The sequence below is a fragment of the Protopterus annectens genome, chromosome 3.part0 (genome assembly GCF_019279795.1).
Source record: "Protopterus annectens isolate FY-2018-M chromosome 3.part0, PAN1.0, whole genome shotgun sequence".
Taxonomy (NCBI): domain Eukaryota; kingdom Metazoa; phylum Chordata; order Ceratodontiformes; family Protopteridae; genus Protopterus; species Protopterus annectens.
Window position 1 is genome coordinate 902428420 of NC_056731.1, and position 21135 is coordinate 902449554.

General features: G+C 38.6%; 1 protein-coding gene across 1 annotated transcript in view; it reads left to right on the forward strand.

Moving 5' to 3' along the window:
* Positions 1 to 21135, forward strand: part of PRKDC (protein kinase, DNA-activated, catalytic subunit) — a 4917417-nt gene that overhangs the window by 3765837 nt on the left and 1130445 nt on the right. The window contains exon 53 of the mRNA XM_044065724.1: positions 13578 to 13767. Coding sequence (XP_043921659.1) covers positions 13578 to 13767 — 190 coding nt within the window. The remainder of the gene's footprint in view (positions 1 to 13577; positions 13768 to 21135) is intronic.

Genomic DNA, 21135 nt, shown 5'->3' on the forward strand with positions numbered 1-21135 from the left:
ACTTGTTATACTGAACTACAGGATTGTTGTTATATTACAAATTTATTGTAGCACTATTTCAATCTTGATATACATTTTAATATCAATATTTTTGGTATACTTTCTATATACTAATTGATTTTTGTACCTTTCAAGTTCATTTATATATATTTACATGTTTTGGTGATTGTTTCATGAACACAGGAAATGATGTCATACTGCCTAGTTCAAAATACTAATAAATATGGCCTATGGTTGTGTAGTTATCAAAACCACTGAAGAAAGCAGATTGCTGAAACCGGTCTGGTTTAATAAAAGTACTTTAAGCTACTACTGCTCGGGGTGCTGGATTTCTTTTCTTTTGTACAGGTTTGGCTTATTCGTGCACCAACCGTACTTACTAGCCTGTTCTTTCTTTTTGTTTATATTAGCTAAGAAAATGGGAAAGGTACTTCCAAAATTAATACGATATGGGTCAGTATAGTTTTGAGGTGGAGAGACAAACATTTGATAACAGAACAGTGGGATCAAAAAGGAAGCTGAATGTAGGAAAAGACCACTATTGTTGGTGGGTCTTGATACACTGAAAGCATTCAATAGAATCACCTGGGATTTTTTTGAGTAGGGCAGTGGTTACATTTGCATTCCCCTGATAGAATAATGGGTTAATTAGGTGGTTATGTGAATGGGAAGAGGCAATAATTAAGATGGGATGGTTGCTCTTCAACAAGCTGCATTGAACAGATGAACAAGGGAAGGGTGTCCTGTTTACCATTCATTTGTTATATATTTAGAGCCATTGGCAAGGAAAATAAGACTCACAAATTCAAGGATGTAAATGGTGTGGCAATCAAGAAAAGTTAGCTTTACTTTCAGATACTATTTTGTATTTGAAAATCCTTAAATGGAAACTTTGATGTTATGAAACATTTTAAGATAGTTTCAGATTTTTCTCAGGATATAAAATGAATGAAGGTAAAGCAGAGGCTATAGCAGTATGCTGTACACCCACATGTGAATTGATGCCGTAATACCCATATTAAAGGGGACATGATTGATATGCAATATTTAGTTATATGGATTGAAAATAATTCTGTAATGGCAACTGAGGATATGTAAAAAGAGAATGAACAAAAAAGATAACAAGGCTTAGAAACTGGAAGCTCCTGATTATAGATCTGGATAGTAAGATGCAGACAGTGAAACTGTTATTCCTTTTAGTTTTGTATGCAGGTCGGGGATATTTTATCAATCAGAAAAGACGTTATGAATAATAATAGAGTTGACAGAAATTTTCAGGAAGGGGAAGAAGGCAAGAGTTATGTGGGAGAATCTGACCTCTGATCCCTATAGTGCCTTTTTTAGGCAATGCCCTGAAGACAAAATTACCACCATAACAACTGCAAACAAACGCAACCTGAGGGTAATGCTGCTCAAAGCTAGAAGCCTAAATCTCAAAATGCACTCGCTCGAGTCGCTCCTAAAACTGGAGAACATCGACCTCTGTGCAGTAACAGAGACCTGGTTCAAGGCTCCAGAGAGCACCCCAGAGCTACCAGGCTACACAGCATATCGCACCTTCCGACCCCCAAACCTGAACTGAAGCCCCAAAGGAGGTGGCATATCCATCTTCATAAAGGACATGCACACCTCCAGACTGGTTGCCCAACATAATGCATTAGAGATACTACAGGTACAACTAACACTGGATAAAATAGCAATCCAGGTTGTAGCCTGCTATAGATCCCCACAATGTCCCAAGACTCCCACTCTGCTTTTCTAAATGCTCTAGAAAGCATTAGGGTTCAATCTAATACCCTTGTACTTGGGAGACTTTAACTACCCCTCCATTAGCTGGGAAAATTATTCCTGCTCCAACTCATTTGCCCAACGATTTCTGGAATTCATTAACTCCAACGCACTGGACCAACTCATTCTCACCCCCACCAGAGGCAGAAACATTCTCGATCTGGTCATCACTAACATGGGGGACTGCTGCTCTACACCAGTGATCAACTCCTCCCTGGTCAGATCTGACCATAAGTTAATCACAGTCGATATCCAAATCCCACCCGCACCCCCCATGAAGGAAACCAGAGTGAAAACTTTTTCCAAAGCCAATTTTGTGCTTCTAAAGACAGAAGTATCAAACTTCACATCACCCACGAATTTACACAAGTGCATGGATCAGGCCATCCCTAACAGAATCAAGGTCAAGTCCTCCAAAAAAAGGAAGCCGATCTGGTATTCCCTTTCCCATTAACAAACTCTACAACAGAAGGAAAAAACTGTTGCAGAGAAGGGCTAAGTCCCAAGACTGGAAAGATTCCCTTGCAAGTCTCAGCAAAAAACTAAGATTCCTTATCAAAGCCTCTAAAGCTAGTTATGAAAACAAAATTGCAACAGATGCTAAACATAACCACAAGGCATTCTTTAGTTACGTCAAGAACCTGCATAACAATATGCAAGGGTGCTCTGAGCTATTGCACAACGGCACCACTTATACTGAACCAACAGATATTGCCAACATCCTAGCAGACAGGTTCAGTGCAAACTTTACCCCCCCTCCCCCATCCCAATACCCAAGGAATGCCAAATCCCTAATATGGCTGCTCAGGTAGACACCGCACTATCCAAAGCCAAAAATACAACCTCCATGGGACCTGATAATATACTTGGCTGTGTGCTACATGAACTAGAAAAGGGAAATGGCACCTCACCTGAGTGCCCTGTTCATCCACAGCTGCACTTCAGGCTTTGTCCTCACTGAATGGTGCACCGCTACAGTCATTCCTCTCCACAAAGGGGGAGCGACTATTGACCCAGGAAATTACCACCCCATCAGCCTGACAAGCCTCATATGTAAGGCCATGGAGTGCATCATCATGGACCTCATAGATAAGGATATAGGGAACCTTCAAACCCTGGATCCCTCTGTTTGGGTTTGTGAAGGGCAGATCATGTCTGCTCAACCTGATAGACTTCTTCAAATCTGTCACCAGAGCGATCGATGAAGGCAAGGCAGTCCATACAACCTGCCTCGATCTGGCCAAGGCCATCGACACTATCCCCCACTCGGGGATCACTGACAGACTAACCAACATAGCCATTAACCCCTACATCATAAGATGGGTTGCCAACTGGCTCATGGACAGAACCCACACATTTAAAGTCTAAATCCGACTACTGGGCAGTCACAAGTGGCATCCCACAGAGATTGGTCCTGGGTCCTCTCCTGTTTGGTATATACTTCTCTAAATTTCAGGCCAAAACCAAAGGACTCTGGTTGACCAAGTTCGCAGACCACTGCAAACTGGGAGCCATTATTGAGACTCAAGCTGACGTAGACATCCTACAAAAAGGCCTTACTGGCACCAACGACTGGTACCAGAACCATGGTCTTAAGCTCAGTGCCAAAAAGTGCGTCACCCCCTTTGGGAAAAACTTGGTGCCCACAAACTACCACATCAATGGTAGCCCCCTCAACTCCCAAGGTGTGATGAGATCTAGGGACACAAGTGGATAGCAACCTCTCCTTCAGCAACCATCTGGCCACTGTAGTTAGAAAGTCCTTCTGTGTGGCACACCTCATTACACAGAGTTTCTCATCCAGGAAGGAGGAGGTCATAATCCTTCTGTACTCATCCCTCATTAGCCGCATTATAGAGTACAGTGCACCATTTGGCATCTACCTCACTAGACACCTGCAACAACTGGAGAGGCCACATAAATTCCTTACAAAGAGGATCCTAGGAATCAAACATTTACCCTACGCGGACAGACTAAAAAAACTACAGCTATACTCCATCTCATATCGTCTACTTAGAGGTGATCTCTGCTTGGCATACAAAGCCATGTCAGACTCAGTGTTACTAGACATGTTTCATCTGAAAAAGACTTGATCCCTCTGCACCACATGATCAAAGGACCTCAACCTCATCACCACAATAAACAGAACCTGCTGGAGGGACAGGTTCCTATCCCAGAGACTACCCATACCCATACTCTGGAATAAACTCCCCATTCATGTCAAGCAGAGCACCTCACTGGCCCTCTTCAAGTAAAATCTTGATGAATGGATGGGTAACAGGAAATTCATCCCAGGGATTATATCAACAGCCTTGCTGGAGAGGGGTACACGGTACTAATGTTCAGCAACAGGACGACTGGGTATTTTCTCGGGCTAGGCTTGTGTTGGCTCCAGAGCCATTGGCATGGTACTCACCTATGAATCCTTCCCGTAGAGCAAGGTGATTTAGGCTTACATGATTTGAAGGGATACTTTAGATCTGCACAGTTAAACCCCATATATACATAACGCAAGCAAAAAGATACAAGTCAAAGGAGAACGGCATAATGATGAATTGGGAGTGGGGGAGTTAGAGAAATAAGGAGCGTATCGGGATTTAAATGCAAGTCCTCAATTAGTGCGAGAACCATACACAATATTTATAAAGTAATGAAGTATTTTAAGAACTTAACCAAGAAGAAGAATGGGAAAGGGAGGTTTTACCATTAGAGATGACTGTAAATAATTGTATAGAGAATAGCCAAATTCAGGCTGAAATTTACTAGAGAAAATTGGCAAAGGAGACTATGTATTGGGAACAAATAACTAGAGAGGGAAAGATAGAGTGGGGTGAAGCCAAGCTGAAATTTGGACAGTAGGTTAGATAAAGGAAATGGGGGGTGCTAAGTAATGGAATGGGGGGTGCTAAGTTAAAAGTTAAGCTCTGGTAGAGGTTTCATTTGAGTCTAGAAAAGAAGGTGCTGCTGTTAAACAGAGATATAGTGTATAAAATGTTGCATGATAACTATAAGTATCAGTCAAAGGAGGGTAGAAAAGTCTTGGAAGAGAGAGTGGAAGGCAATTTACAGAGGAACAATGGGGGGGGGGGGGCATCTTTATGGTTCCCAAGTATGCATCAAGTCCAAAAGTTTTAGGATTTTTGCTTGGAAGTATTTGCACAGGTATTTTTGTACCCTAAGCAGACTTCAGAAAAATTTTCCTTGAGTAAATGCTTTAGGCATGATGGGGACAGAGTGCTGTAAATTTGGAACTTTTTTTGGGGGTGGGGGATGTCATCAGTTGGCAGATTTTAGAAAGTTCCTATAGACTACTTTTATCAGAAATGTTGAGGGAACAAATGGTTTTATCTAAGGAAATTATTCTTTTGAGCTAGGACACAGGACCTGATTTGCCTAGACATAGTAATGCTTTACTTTGTTCAGTTACTATTGGCTGCCAAAAAAAGCAATTACTAGAAAATGGAAATGAAAATCTTTTCCATCTGTAATTGAAATACTGAATACTGTAAAAGAGATACAAGAACCGGAGGTGTATCTTTAGAAAAGGGATGAAGCAATTTGCTAAAAAATGGAATTTGTGGAACAATGCATGCAGAATAATGTTCAGGCTCATAGATTACTACTTAGGCTAACTACCCTTGTGAACCACACATACACTAAAAAAAGAAAACAAACTGTAGTGACATTTCCACTTTTTAAGCCTAGCCCAGTTATCTCATTTGAGAATCAAACCCTGCACCTTGTGTTTGTAAGGCAAGCAGCTTAACTATTATGCCAAACCTAAACCACCCTTCAGAAGACGTGAGGTTTAAGTGGAGGTAAACATTGGGCAGCAATTTATGTAATGCTGGTATGAATTATAATTGTTGCAAAGAACCCAGACCATTAATTTGCCCCTTAAATAAAACTGACTTTTGCCAGTTAGCCCTCACAGACCCTGCACCTGTATTAAATAGATCAGAATGGCTATAGTCAAGACTTGTATTGTTTTTATGGCTATTATTTTTAGGTGTTGGAAGAAGGAATATTTGGACAGTGAGACGTTATTATTTGGATATGAACATAAACTATGTAATCGTTACAACTTCAGTGTCAGTGCTATGACGTTTCTGGATTACTGGAATATCATTTTTTGCTGTCTACATAATTTTTGACTATGTTCTTAAATTGTTCAAAGTCTTGTTTGTTAAAGCCATAGCATTTAAGGTTTATTGCAGTATCGTATCACTTCTTTTCTCATATGTAAATATTTTTATACTTTCAGTGTTCAGAGTCACATCTGTTATGCTTACCTAGTTTTAATACTATCCATTGATATTGGGGTTCTAATAAAGGTTATACAAAAAGATAATTATTAAAAACAAAGCATTACTGCATGAAAATAGTGGAAATGTCACTATGGTTTGTTTTCTTTTTTAGTGTGTGTGTGTGTGAACTTAGGTTATTATGTAAATTGGGTTTAATAAAGATGTTAAGCAAATTTGAGGCACATTGTCTTGTAGTTTTTTGATTAAAAGTGTGAGAGATGAGAATAATAGATCATCATGATTTAGTCATAAACAATGATAGATAATTGTTGAAGGTCAGCAGGAAGAGTGTTGAAAAGGGGAAAAAGTTTGTAGGAAAGGACTGAGCCTTAGAATACACCACTAGTACAGAGAGGCATAGTCTCAGGAACTATCAGTTTTAACCTTGAAGTATCTGCCAGACAAGAAGCTAACTACAAGTTAACTTGGTGCCAGGATGGTCACTACCCAAGAAACCTTTGCTGTTAAATGAATTCCTCTTTAGCGACCAGGATGATGCTGAAGACATTAGGGATGACAAGGGTGCTTTCTTACGCCACCTTACAAAATTCTTTATCTGGGCTACTAGATATCCTCTCTTTCTTGTGTGTATAAATCTACATGTTTGGACTATTTCCTGTGTCTTTTTAATTAGGCCTTTTTTACTTCATTGTCAAAGTACAATTGTCGACCATCTTGTTGCATCATAATCAGATGGAAGTAAGTCTTTGGCTTGGCATAAACTAATGAAACAGCTTTTTAAGGGATCCCTTATCTCTGGCCTCCTGTGTTTTAAAAACAGTCTTCAACTTGGGATCTGAATTTCATGAGCTGAAAGCTTTCTTTTTTACCTTTATATTGTTAGGTTTGCGGTGGTGCAGTGATTAGCGTTGTTGCCTCACAGCAAGAGGTTCTTCCGTTCTATTCTCGGCTGGAGCGTCTTCTGTGTGGAGTCTGCATGTCCTCCCTGCGGCGGAGTGAAGCTAAAGACATGCAGGTAGGTGTGAGCGTGCCTTCTTTGAAGGTTGGGCATCGGGCTGGCAACTCGGCACCGTAAAAATCCACTGCCAATCATGAGCGGACCGGAGTTCCACTGTGGCGACCCCTAACCGGGAACTGCCGAAAAAAGACCATTGTTAGGTTTGTAGAACTTGAAGTTTGTGTTATGGTAGGCACTCCTCTTGGTGGCCATGACATTATGTTGATGTTTTTTTAAGCTTCAGAATGGTATGTCAGGTACCTTCCTTTGCAGTTTTTCCTCTGTCAGAGCCTTGATGTTAACAACAAATCCATTTGATAAGGCACCAAAAAACGACAAATAAAACTTCAAAGGTGCCAAAGTGAGCAAGTAGCTGCATCATAAGCCCAACACATGAAACAAACTGCTCACAAAGAGTATATTACTCCAGTCTCTTTATTGTTAAGCACTTTCTTCCCCAGTATACACCTCAGGGACTTCCTCAGAACAAGAAACAGAAGAAATTACATTGCTTCCAGTCAACACCCTTTATATACAATGGAACAATTAATTAATCAATTATTCCCCCACAATTTTAAAGACATAGACACTAAAACACTAAAAACCTTTGTACTTTAAATATACACACAAAAACTTTAGAAAATGTTAAATTTTACATTATTAAAAATATATTATACAAAATACAATAAAAATTCAGATGTTTAAAGCTCTTTGTCTTAGAACAGGAACCAGGGAAATATGGTCATTTAACCCAGGTTTAACAGTGGCATTTGGTCTAATAATCCAATAAAACTCTCTAAGGTCAACCTGAAGCTCCCACCAACCACCTCTAAAATTCTGTTGGGCAACTTCTAAAATGCCAAACTTAAATCTTGGTGTTCATATATTCTGGTCTTAAAATTCCTTTCCGTTTTGCCTATATAATAATATGAACATGTTTGGCAAACTGAAATATATATAACACCTCTCGTGTTACAATTGCTCTTGTGTAGAGGAATGCCACTACCATGCCCAGCTATCAGGGCCACATCGCTATCTAAAATGTAGGGGCATTGATTGCAACTACCACATTTAGAAGTTCCTTTGATAAACATAGTCTTGTTACATGCCTTGAGAATACGCTGAACTTAACTGTTTATTTCTTTTGCTTCTGATAATAAGAATTCAGCAATCCCCCACTTCTGCTTTTCAGGCTTCTCCCTCTGCATTGTTTTTTTTCCCCCTTGTTTTTCTGGAAAGACCAAACTACTTGTGATTTTTCTCAAGTATTCCAGCTACAGCAGAAGGCTCATAAATATCAGATATGTGGGCATTCATCTTGTCAGTTATTTATCCAAAAGGCTATCTAGTGTGTGCATTATTCTCTTTGTTTATTGTAGTTTTTTCATGGGCTGTTTCAGATATGTTGTGATACTACACTCTCCTGTAAGTTAGATACATTTCCATAACATCAGGGGCTTGGTCGATCAGAAAGTGGGTTCATCCCCTCCTCCACTCGGCACATCTGTGAACTTTTTTTTTCTGAGAAGATGTGCTTCTGGTACTGGTACATGATATCATGCTGCAGACTGTAACAGCATGTCTAGCACCCTGGTCTCCCATTCCTTTTATTACCACACTCACAGTTTGGAGCTTGATACACATTAATGACAAATGACCATGTCTGACACCTAAAGTGTATCCATGTAGCCATCAGATGACAAACCAAGCACACAGGTGATATTTCTATTTCTTGGAAGGGAAGCATGATCTAAAACATTGCCGTAAGTGCCAACAGTTCAGTCCAGCTACCCACAGGCATTCTAAGCAGAAACTCTTGGCCTAGTTTCTGAACAGTAGAATGACATTGTGTGGAATTTGCTCGGAGATCATCTGAATTGTCCAGTGCACAGACACAAGTATCTGCTAGAGCATTATCAGAAAGACAAAGAATTGCAAGGTGGGTCTAGCATCACTCCTCCAAGTAAGTCCATTTCAGAAATGTCCCTGTGGTTTCTGTAGACTGAAGCGGGCTTAAGCGTACATTTCTTTGCTTCAGCAGACCATAAGGGATTTGGGAGTGCATCCTGGAATGTAGGTACCACCCATTCTTTGGTTGTTCTGCTGGCACTCCCTGACAGTTAATGTTCTCCTCGGGGACAGTTTCTAAAGTCACTTGGCCCCAGGCTAGGAGTACTTATAAAGGACTCCTTTCCCAGGTATTCCCCCTCCAAGCCTTGCAGAATGTGGGGATTCATGTCAAGGGGAGAGATGCACTAGCTTGCAATTGAGGAAATGGACTTCAAACACATTTCAACTGTGGTGTGAAACTCTGTTACAGTTATAGGAGCACACCTTTTGGATACATGGCTTCATGTCAATGCTTTGCTGGTGCAGTTCTCATGCCTCTCCACTACCATTGTCATGTCTTCTCCTAAGTGTTTTAATTCTGTCACTTGAATGCCAGCATGCACTTATAACATGATTATCCACATGCATAAATTTGTCTCGGGAGCCGTTGAGGACTGGACATTTTTTTTTCACACATTGGCTCCTTTAAAGGTGTCTAAGAACCTATGACCTCTTCCTTTGGGGAAACCCTCTGGCTCATCTTTTGACTGGCTCTGACACACTTCATTCTTCCCAAAACACTATGATAGTGATGTAGACTGGAAGCACATAAATTCTGCTCCTGTGGGTAAAAGATGGATGTTCTTTACAAGCATGCAGCTACGTAGAGTGAATCTCTGGATCTAGCATTCTCTGGATGACTCCTGCATGATCTGACAGGTCTAGTTGAGGACTTTGAGACCACAGTACTTTGCTACCCTGCCTCCAGGATGGGGGTGGTAGAAGAGTATACTTTTATATATACTGGTTTAGTGCTGTCAGTTGCTGTCATCTGTCTGAATTCTACTCCTCCTGGTAAGACCAGACAGTAGGGCAGTTTTCTTTCCATCCTTGAATATGTACTCAAGGAGGAAGTGGCCATGATTCTGTTTACAACTACCCAAGTGGCTCACTTACAGATACTACTGTGCAACATGTTTGTGGGTAGGATAGCTTTACTAAGGCCATCCTCCCTTCCACTGTGGATGTCCTTTTGAAGGCAGTGGGTCTCTTTAGCCAGCCCTCTTTGGACTTGGTAAATGCTGTCTTGAAAAGGCAACAGACTGTCACAGCAGTAGAAGACTGTTATGATCCAGCATCCTTGCTCTGTATTTGCACATTTAGGCCCAGCCAGTCCCAAAAGAAGTGTAAGCCTCTTTGTTGTTTGAAGAAGGCCTTCAGCATCATGTGGTCTTGCCAAGTCACCCAGGAGAGTGACTTCAGCAGACATCCATCATTTATGTCTTGACTATGGATTGGTGCCACCCATTTGTGTCCATGAGGAGGGGGCTGCTCTTAAAGTTTGCATTCAGATGGAAAGCCATCACAAAAGATCAGTGAGTATTGGATGTTGTCACAGTTCATCACATCCTAGCTGTGTCTGTTTCTTCCCCAGAAAATGCTCCACTCGGAGACCAAATTGCCCCTATGAAAGTCTTGGGACATAAAAAAGAAATTATTTCTTTAAGGGGTTGTATAAGCTGTCCCTCGTTTGTAAGGATGCCAGGGGCTGTTCTCCTGTCTTTTTCTGATTACAAAGGGTTGGATAGGTTACATCCCATCTATGACCTCAGTAATTTTCAAATAGCATATCTGATATGGTGGGTCCACATGCTGACACTTTCCAAGGCATGCCTTTTGCAGATGCAGGGTGCATGGTTTATGTTGTTGGACATTGTAAACATCTTTGATTAGAAGCACTAAGGCTCACATATGAAAATGTTTGCTTTACTCTGGATGGGCATTGTTTCTATACAAGGTGCTGTTATTTGGTCTTTCCTCTGCACCCAGAGTTTTCACCATCATGACTAATGCCTTGCAGTAGAAAGATTTTCATGTATTCCTCTGCCTGGGCAACTGACACCTGGTGGCATCTGTAGAGTAGGGATTCCCTTAGTGTTGTAGTCCAAGGTGGTGGCCATAAACTGGGCTAAGTTTTCTCCATTTCTGTATTACAGTATTGCCTTTATTATAAAGAATTTACTTTCTTCATCGTGGATTATTCCTGCTTAGAGAGATGAGTAAGTTATGAATTTTTCAGCCTGGATGAAGCTGGATTGGAAATCAACTCTCTAACAATGTCTGGGCTTGGAAGCCACCATGATCTTAAAGCTGCTATATATTTACCTGCAGATATGGGTGTTGCAATAGAATGTATGATATCACTGGTTACAGAAAAATTACTGTCTCCTGGATTTGTTGCTGTTGCCAGTCCCACATCACCAGGCTATGTATTTCTGGACAGTATTGCATCATTCAGCACGAAGACCTCACTTTTCTGCATCCAGGCTTAGTGCAGGTCTTGACAATGTCTGACTCATTAGTGAGGTTAGGAACATAACTTAGCTGTACCATAAATAAAGGGATATATCATTCCCCTGATGAAAGAAACACCACATTAATTAGATGAAGTTTTAAACATTCCTATTCCTCAAGTACTTGAGGGAAAATTGCATCCAGAATACCTCCTAATTTGGTTAAATAATCAGTATATCATCTGGTGCCTAAATGAGTAAGGTGGGGCACACAGTTGTTTTTCCTGTTAATAAAATCAGTGTTGATCTGGCAGTGAACCATAGACAAGAGGCATTACTATCTCCGTGGCTCACATCCTGAGTATATCCTGAGCTACTTCTCCAGCCTCACCTGGGGTTGTGGATTCAGAAGTCACATGTGGAATAGATCTTCAGAAGTGGAGCACATTGGAGAGCAGCCTGTTTTGCCACTATGGAGAAGGTGGTGCTCCTCTCCTCCTCCTTAGTGCAGCAGAGCAAGGCTGAGTTAGTGTTCTCCATGTATTGTCATGATTTTCATATGCCTTTGTTATTCCCATAAACTGTACGTCTTTGGCCTGTGGTACTTAAGGTATGGCTTCAATGCCTTGAGTCTCTGACAATACAGAAAGTGGCTCCAGTTCTTATTAGGGGGTATTGTATGGTTGGGATGACATTTGGTTCCACCTTGGGGCATGGTTCCTACTAAAGATTCTCTGATCCAGCTAGACCTTCTGGTTAGGATGTCAGAAGTAATTAGGACTGCTGTGAAGCGTTTCATCAAGCAGACTTGTTCAGTCGCACCAGCATGATTTAAGCCTCCATTATTCCATGGTCAGGATTCATATACCAGCAATGTATGTCCATCATGACTTTGTGGAGGTCAATATTATGTTGCAACACTGGTTGATACGTCATTTCTTTAAATCAGTGCTGCATCTCTACCCACCTGTAAAGAACCCCTTCATTAGATCAAATTTAAATTTGGTGACTAATAGGCAGGCCAGTCCCCATTCGTTTGCTTGTTCATTGATGCTAACGTTTGTATTTATTTATGTTATTTATTTATTTATTTAACATTGTTTTACTGGGAAAGTCCGATTTGGAACAAAGCCAATTTTTCAGCAGTGGCCCAAGGAGAAATGCTCCAGACGCATGTCTTTGTAATATGGGAGGAAACCGGAGTACCCGAAGAAAACCCACACGAATGCAGGAAGGACATGCAGGCTCCACAAAGAAGGCACTCCAGCCAAGAATCGAACTGGAGAACTCTTGCTGTGAGGCGACAATGCTACCGCTGCACCACTGCGCCTTAAGAAAGTACTTTTCTTGTGGCTATTACCCCTGTTCTTAACATTTCATATCTGCAGGCCCTTTTCTTACTAGCCATTTCTGGTGTTTTTCAAAGGTCTTGCATTCCTCAGGAACAAACCACAATTTCTCCAAAATGGTTTATAAACAAGTGCATTAATCTCTGTGATTTATTTTCTGGTGTGAAAACCAGAAAAGCGCAAAACCTTCACATCCTTGATGTGCATGCTCATCTCAGATTTTATCTGAAGACCTGGAATGTAAGTTTAAGAAATCTAAACAACTGCTTATCCCCTTTGCTGTGGGGATAGAAAAAAATCAGTTGCCAAGCAAATTCTTTCCAGGTTACTTACCTGCTGCATTACCTTCTGCCATAAGGTGGCTTTTGTGAAAAAAATGCTGCAAGGGGCACTCCAACACTGATGTGGCTGCTTCCACTGCTTTCTTCAAAAATATATTTATTGTATATGTTTGTGCTGTGGCCATTTGTTAATCATTTTGTGCCTTCTCCAAGCATTATGGTATGAACCACAACTATGCACAAGTGTTCCATTCACTGCAGATGTCTTCTGATAAGGTGAGTACTTATCCATCTCTTATTTCTCTTGTGAAGTACATTTTACAATAATTCTCTTCAGCTGATCATTTCCTTTTCTGAGATGTTTATGAAGTGTATTACCCCTTGAATGCACTTTTATAAACTGTGGTCAATGGCTATTAGTTTTAGATACAGTTGTGAATGTAGCAATGATATTAGGCACATTTTATTTTGACATTTAACTTTTGTCCTGTGAAAATATTTTTTTTTTCTTAATTTGAAGTTTAATGGTTGTATACCTTCTTGTTTATTAGGACTATATTATTGATTCTGATTGGCGCTACCGCAGTACAGTTCTTACCCCAATGTTTGCAGAAACACAAGCATCCCAAAGTGGAAGCAGATACAGATCACAGGAAGGCTCTCTTTCTAATCAGGGGTCAGCAGGCCACCAGTTGAGGGCCACTCAGCAAAAGTTAGAATTCACTCCTACGCAGAATATGGGTAAGTGCAGTTACAGACGTGTTTCTCTATTTTGATGTGTTTTTCCGTTACTTGTTTGAATCATTTTGTGTCGAAGTGTTTTAGTTGTCTAGTCATCAGTGCCCTTGTACATTTTTATTTGTTTATTGTTAAATGTGTTGGTGATGTCAAAGAATGACACTCAGCCACAACTTGAGCTGAAGGCAAACCAAGTTAAAAAGCTTGGCTCCAGAGGCAATTACTGTATTATATTATTTACATCACTTTAGCTCAGTAGAATAGTCCTATTTAGTGGAGATTAAAATAAATTATATATGTTTAAATCACCCATTGTAGTTGCATGCAAAATCGGACTGTAGGTTTTTAAAGAACTGCATCCTGAAAGGAGATTGGCACAAATGATTTTCCTTGTCAGGAGGGCACCCACTGCAGAGACATGGTCCAGTTCATGAGAAAGTAATATCCCCATTGAGTTATGAATTCTAAGAATTGTGAAGGCAGAACTATCAAGTGACAGATATTGACAGGAAAGGTTAAAATGTGTAGTAAATAAGTACTCCTTAAAGTAACAGTTATTACTCGAGTAAGCTGCTGGTGTGTTAGCAGCTGCACTTCTGCACATTTTTCCTTGGAGAGATTTCATTCTGTTAACTTAGTTATTTGGGCTTCCTGGGAGAACCAGGGAGGCAGCATCTTGCCGTGATGTTTTGAAGGCATTGGAGTCTTAACTTGAGTGGAAAGGCCAACAGAAGGGAGAATAAACTCAGAGGTTGTGTGACCTCAGTAGCTTTTGTTGGGGGGGGCTCTAGGAAAGGAACTAATTTCATCATTAGGTGTGTAGTTTTATCTGCATTTCACATGTACATATGGTAATGCGTTCTGTGTGCCTTTGTACTCAACCCCATAAGCTGTGTTTCTCTCCTGCATAGCATACTGTCTGTCCCTCATTAGTTTTATTTCTGTTCTATATCAGCTTTCTTAGTCATCTTACCTAAATCATTACCTGTCACTCAGTCTTAAATATATTTCTTCTGATATACTACCTGGATGATCTTCACTAACAGTAACAACCCTGCTGTACTTAGAAACTTTGCATACTGTTTCTACATATATCTTAAGATAAATGTCAACTTAAATGCTGTAAATAGTTTTTTATGCTTTTACTGTTCCAACTTGAAAATGTCAATGTTTTTGTTTATAATACTATTTAGCGATTTATTGTAAATTTGTGGAGCTTTTCTACCCAGGCCTCAGCTGAAAAAGGGCGATCAGTTCAGTTGGACATACCCAGTCAACAAATGTAAAATAAATGATTGAGGGTGGGATAAGGGCATTTGACAACTAGAAGAAGTGTAGCAGATAAGCTGCCATTTTCTTGATGGTTGTCCATGGAATGATACGTCTAGATTGTTACTGAACCATTTTTTAGAAAGGCAGAAGTCCTTATTTAGTGCTTACTGATAAGGGCAGGATTCAGCACGTAGAAATACCCAGCATCTATGTGCATAGCAGAAGGGAAATCATGTAGGAGTGGGGATCTCCATGACACTGTTCTTGGGTGAGTTTAAGGTGGAAACATCCAGCATTTTTGTGTGAGGTGGGAGAAATCTCACAGGGTGAATATGCAAAACTCCACAGATCAGGAGTCATACCTTGTTCTTGTATATGAGAGGCAAAGACCTTAAACATTATGCCAACTGTGTCTACAAAAATTTTAAAATAATACAGTGCTGTTTCTATTAACTTGTCAAAAAAGGGGGAAAAAAATAAAAAGGTCACTAAAAGTTATCAGACATCAGACTCCAAAAGACAGTTGTATGCCGTATTTATTTCTCATTGACATCTGTAATGTTGAAAAGAAAATAAACCAGAGTTTTCTTGTTTGCTCCTCCTAGCTACCCGCTGTGTCAAAAAAGTGCCAAAGGTGTCCTTGCTGTATTGTTGAGTTATATTTGTCACCAATCGCATATCCACCAAATGTCCTTGCTAACGCTGAATACTAAAACACCACACTCAGTCACGATAGATTATTGCACATAGTTAACACAGCCTCATATGTGAGAAAGTACCAGACACACACTGATTTATCTTCTGTCAAATCTGTAATGAATCGAAGTTCACAAAATGCACCTAAACAGACCTGGGCCTTCAAACATAATGCTAGTTAAACTGTAGATTCACTGGCTTCTATGGCCAATAAACAAATGTATTATGTAGTACCGTTGTTGGTCTTTAATGCCAGTGAACATTAACAAGCTTCTAACTAACAAGTCTTCAAACTGCTGCCTTCATTTTGTATTATACCATTTAAAGTCATTACATTTCCAGTCTGGACCTCATATCAGATTATTGTATAAAGAATACATTTAATTATGTAGAGAAATGTTTCATAAAGCAAAGAATTGCTGAGAAGAGAAGCTCACCAAATAATATAACCTTTTTGTGTATTGTCCAATATTAATTAATTAGAATTCAGATGTACGAAAAGAAAAACCACTGTCAAATTATTAGTTACAGATTACAGCCTCCTGTCTTATATTTACAGTCAATCTCTTCCATTGTGTCCTTAGAGTATTATCAGTAAGCATGCATATTTAGCCTGGCAGCTAAAACACACATCAAAATACAGATAAACTCTATAATGTCTTCAGTAGTGATCACTTCCAATCATTCTTCATGAGAAAATAGTTGTTACTGAATTTTAGACAAATCAGAGATTCTGGAATAGCAATAATGTCATTTTTTTGCTATCTTAAATGGTAAATTAATGAGCTGAAATCTTGAAACACTGAATAGAAATAATGTATATATCATCCGTATATAAAATCATTTAAACTACTTGGTTGTTAAAATGGCTCCTCCTTCAGCAAGAACACAGGTTTAAATCCCCAAATGGTTAGAGATCATTTTAACTTAGACTCAGAAAAGTCACACTGTCTAAATGCACGATTACTTGGGTATTTTGTGCTCTTTGATTACTCTTCATTGAATGAGCCCCAAACCTTTGTGTTGAATGGCAGCATTTCAGAATAAAAATGCCGCTCGTCATTGAAACATATAGTCCTCAGTATGCCGGACTTCTTTCACTACATTTGACAATAATTACATTGATTTACCCAACGTTCAAATTCCCTCAGGCAGACAAATGTCATCTCCCTTCCCATCATACATTTCTCAACATCTATATGGTAACAGACTGACCTTCCATGCTTAGATTTTTGTTTCCAGTCTTCTAATTGTTGGAGGTTTTCTCTTCAGACCTCCACTGAAAGGGGTCTTTTGACTAAACCCTGTTGGACAAACACAGTAAACAAAAGCAAAATAAAAAATAAATAATTTACCAGTATCAAAGCAGTCATTATCTTTATCCATTCCCATTACCACAGATTGCATGCTGACATAATCAAGTCACTGTGGTAATCCTTGTCATCACCAGCTTTGCTGAAGTAAACACTTTCATCTCTGTCGAAAAAAATTTCAGAACAATTGAAAATGGTACCTTGTATCATAACTCATGCTATCAATACTGTTTTATGGCTGACAAGAACTGCACCCTTTGTTCCACAGTAATCTTATAAAAAATCTTAATATACAGACACTGGTTATTTATCAGTTATCCTTTTAATAAATTGTCGCAGGTGTGCAAAACCTGCTTCTTGTCATACAAAGTCAAAAAACGAATCACTGTTCCTCTTACTCAACTGTATATCCTATCGGTCCCCAGCATTCGCATTCCGTAAGTTATTCAGCACCCAACAAACTTTTAGAAACTTCACTGTATTTGCAGTGTCATAGTTTTCACAAACTCAGTCAAATCTTTCTTCACCTTCCAAAATCCAATTTAAGTGTAAATTTTACTGCCTTGCTTAATCTTCTAACCAACTCTTGTCCCATATAAACTATTCAGCTGCTTAGGTCCATGGATTTATTTTGCGCATCAGCCACTCTTCAGAAATGCACAAGATTACTCGTTTAGCATAATGATGCAGAAGTTCAGCAGTCTCTTTCATATGCTGCCTGACTACTTCCTGGGTACCTTGAATATTTACTTTATGTACCCACCCTATCATTTTAGTAGCTGCTTTCTTCACTGATTTGTGGCTCAGATATCAGGGAAGTGTCCCTCAGATTCCATTTTTTCTTTAAAAAAAAATTATGTCCTGTTGTCCTAGATCTGAAAAGTATCTTTCCAAAAATTACAAAGTACTGGTATTTCTACTAATAGTCAAGTAATTGTTTGGACATTTTTTTTTAAACAAGTAAAAACAAGAAACAGCTTTGCTTATGTCATACATGATAATTCAGTAATCATACATTTATATAAATGAAAACAAACAATATTGATATATTTTCAGTTGCTAACATTATACATTGCATATAATCTTCTGTACATTGTCAGTTAAACATAACATAGTTCATTCATTTACTGCCTTCCCTTAAATCTCACTCCTCATCCAAAACCTTATTCTGCATGTATTGTTCCCACAGTTCCAATTTTTTTCTATATAATTTGCTCCTACCCTTTTCAAAGATCCCTCTTCAGTTCTTTTTTCTCTGTTATTATACTCACGACTTCTAATACGTTTGATTTAGATTCTAATTTCCACTTTCTAGTAATTGTTTTTTGTGGCACCCACCAGAATTACTCAGTAAGGCCCTACTATGTTAAGGCACTTCTGATTCTTTATCACAGCTCAAAAAATCATTTCCTTAGTAATACCAGTTTGCTCAGCAAGTATTTCTGGAATTGTACTCTACAGGGAATTTTTTAAGTCTGCCAGCTCATTGTACTTCCAAAAATATGTTTCCGATTACCTCTTACTTCCCCATCACCTGCAACATTTGCATTCTACCCAAGGAAGAATTCTTTGGAGTCTGCTAGGGTATACAAATACCTATGCAAACACTTCAAACAAAAATCATAAATCTTTTAGACTGTGTTGCACATTTGGGAGCCATACGTATGTCCTCCCATTGTTTCTTTTTGATAATTTCCTGTCAAAAAGCTTGGAGATATATTCACTTGTTAAAAGAGCAACTCAAAGAATTGTCACCGGGATACTGCCTTAAAAAAGGAACTACAACAGATGGCATCTACCCTGCAGGAGTTGTCATTGAAGATGGATGATTTTAAAGAGAACCTGGAAAATCTTAAAACAAGCAGTCAAAAACAGGCTGACACCCTCAAGGAAATGCTACAACACCACCAGACAAGGATAACAAGACTAGAGGTTTCACTAAATGACTTAGAAAGCAGACTTAAGGAAGAGGAAACACAGAAAGAACTGCTTCTTAAACAAAACACTTGGTTAATAAAGTAGATGACTTGGAAAATAAGGAGAGGGGAAATAACATCAGGATTTTCGGATTACCTGAAAACATAGAAGGTGAGGATATTGTTTCCTTTTTATCAAGCTGGATCCCTGACTTTTTAAATTTAAAAGAAGGATTGGCATTGAAAGGGCACACAGAGCTCTTGGGAAACCTGACACTAACTCAAACTCTCCTCCTAGGTCAATATTTATCAAATTTCTTTCATACTTGGACAAGGAACTGATTTTAAGAACTGCTTAGAGGAAGGCACCTCTAAAATATAAACAGAGCCTGATAAGATTTTATAATGACTATTCATCTAGAATAATGGAACAAAGGAAGAAAGTGTGGCCAATGATAGTTTCTGAAACAAAATAACATCAAGGCACAACTTGCAAATCCAGCTAAGATAAGAATACTGTATGCCAACAAGATGAGGACTTTTATTGACTTAGAGGAAGCCTCTTCATTTATTAAAACTAATAATGTGATTACTTTACCAGAAGATATGGGTTGGATGTCACCTTCTCTCTAGAGAACAAAAGAAACAAATGTCTGGACAGATGTCAAAAAGAAGAAACAAAAGACTGATACTGTTCTAGCCAAATCTCTCAAAGCATCTACTGTGATATGAATTATTTTAACATTACTTTAAAGGACCAATTTTACTGCTTGGAATTTTAAAACAAAGGTAACTACTGGAATCTTTATCTATATATTTTTTAAAATAGATGACACATGAGTTTTCACATTACCTCAGGTATGTAAAACAGGGTACTTTTCTTTCACAGAAGGAGGGTTATATAGCACATAAAATATGTATACTGTAAATCAACATAAATAGTATATGTGTATTTTCTCTTTTCTTTCTCTCTTCTCATTTATTTTAACTGCATCTTGTCTCTCTCTTTCTAAATTCTCTATTTACTATACTAAGGCTGTATATATTTAATAACTCACTAACTATACATAGATAAATAGTCTAAAATAATCTAGTTTTAAGGTAGACTAATTGGAATAGTGAACTTAATTGTTATTACAATATTTATTAGAATAATGATAGTCACTGTTATGCTTATTGGGATTGGGGACATGTTTGTGATTAACTCTGAAATGGTCCATTCGTGTACATATGTCCTTTGAAATATTTCCTTTTAGTATTAACAAATACATAAAAAAAGAGGGAAAAATGTACTGTTGGTTAAGAGAAGTGAAGCTTTCTTCACATTCTATTTGTGTTGCCATAGCAACAGTAAACTGCAGTTTCTAAGGACACTGTGAATCTGTGAAGTGCATTTAGCCTCACAGATAAATAATAAGAAAAAGTAATGTTCAATTATTAAAATGAAAAACAATCTAAACAAGGTAAAAATAAATACATAATAGGACTATTTGTATATATTTTATGATTTATCCTCATAGGATTACATATTCCTGGAATTACAACTGAAATGTTCCCAAACTGCATGTGCACTGAAATGTAGCTGCTTGATTAAAAAGTATTACTCATTTTAACATGCTGATTCCACAAGCTGTCTGCACTGTTTTGAAATTGGAACTGTACTGGAATTGTCAGGGTAATCATAGTTCATTCTTAGACTCTGCTTTGTAAATCTATAAATATGTAAAATCACTGCACACTAGAATGTAGGGCGCCTCTACCAGAGTCAGGATACCACTGATAAGCCACGTCTTTTCATAAGTGTAAGTTGAAGTTGGTGAGCTTTAGAGTGGGAAAGTAAAGGAAGACAGTACACCTACATTAAATTCATATTTCATTGGTAATCACTCATTGTCTCCTGTAGAGTCCTTTTAGTCAAATTATTTTTAGTAATAATCTATTTGTTGTTGGCTTATTTAGTGTATGCTCCTCTGTTGCATTTAATTTATCCAAAATGACATATCTGACATGTTTGGGATCTCTTAAGGGTAACTAAATATTGGATATTTTCTAAGTCAGCATAATTGTTTACACTGCTAACATTCCATCCTGATATATAAAATACTATAGAACAATAATAGAATAATATAGAATTTCATATCTCTTTTAAGAAAATTCTCCATATAATAATTTAA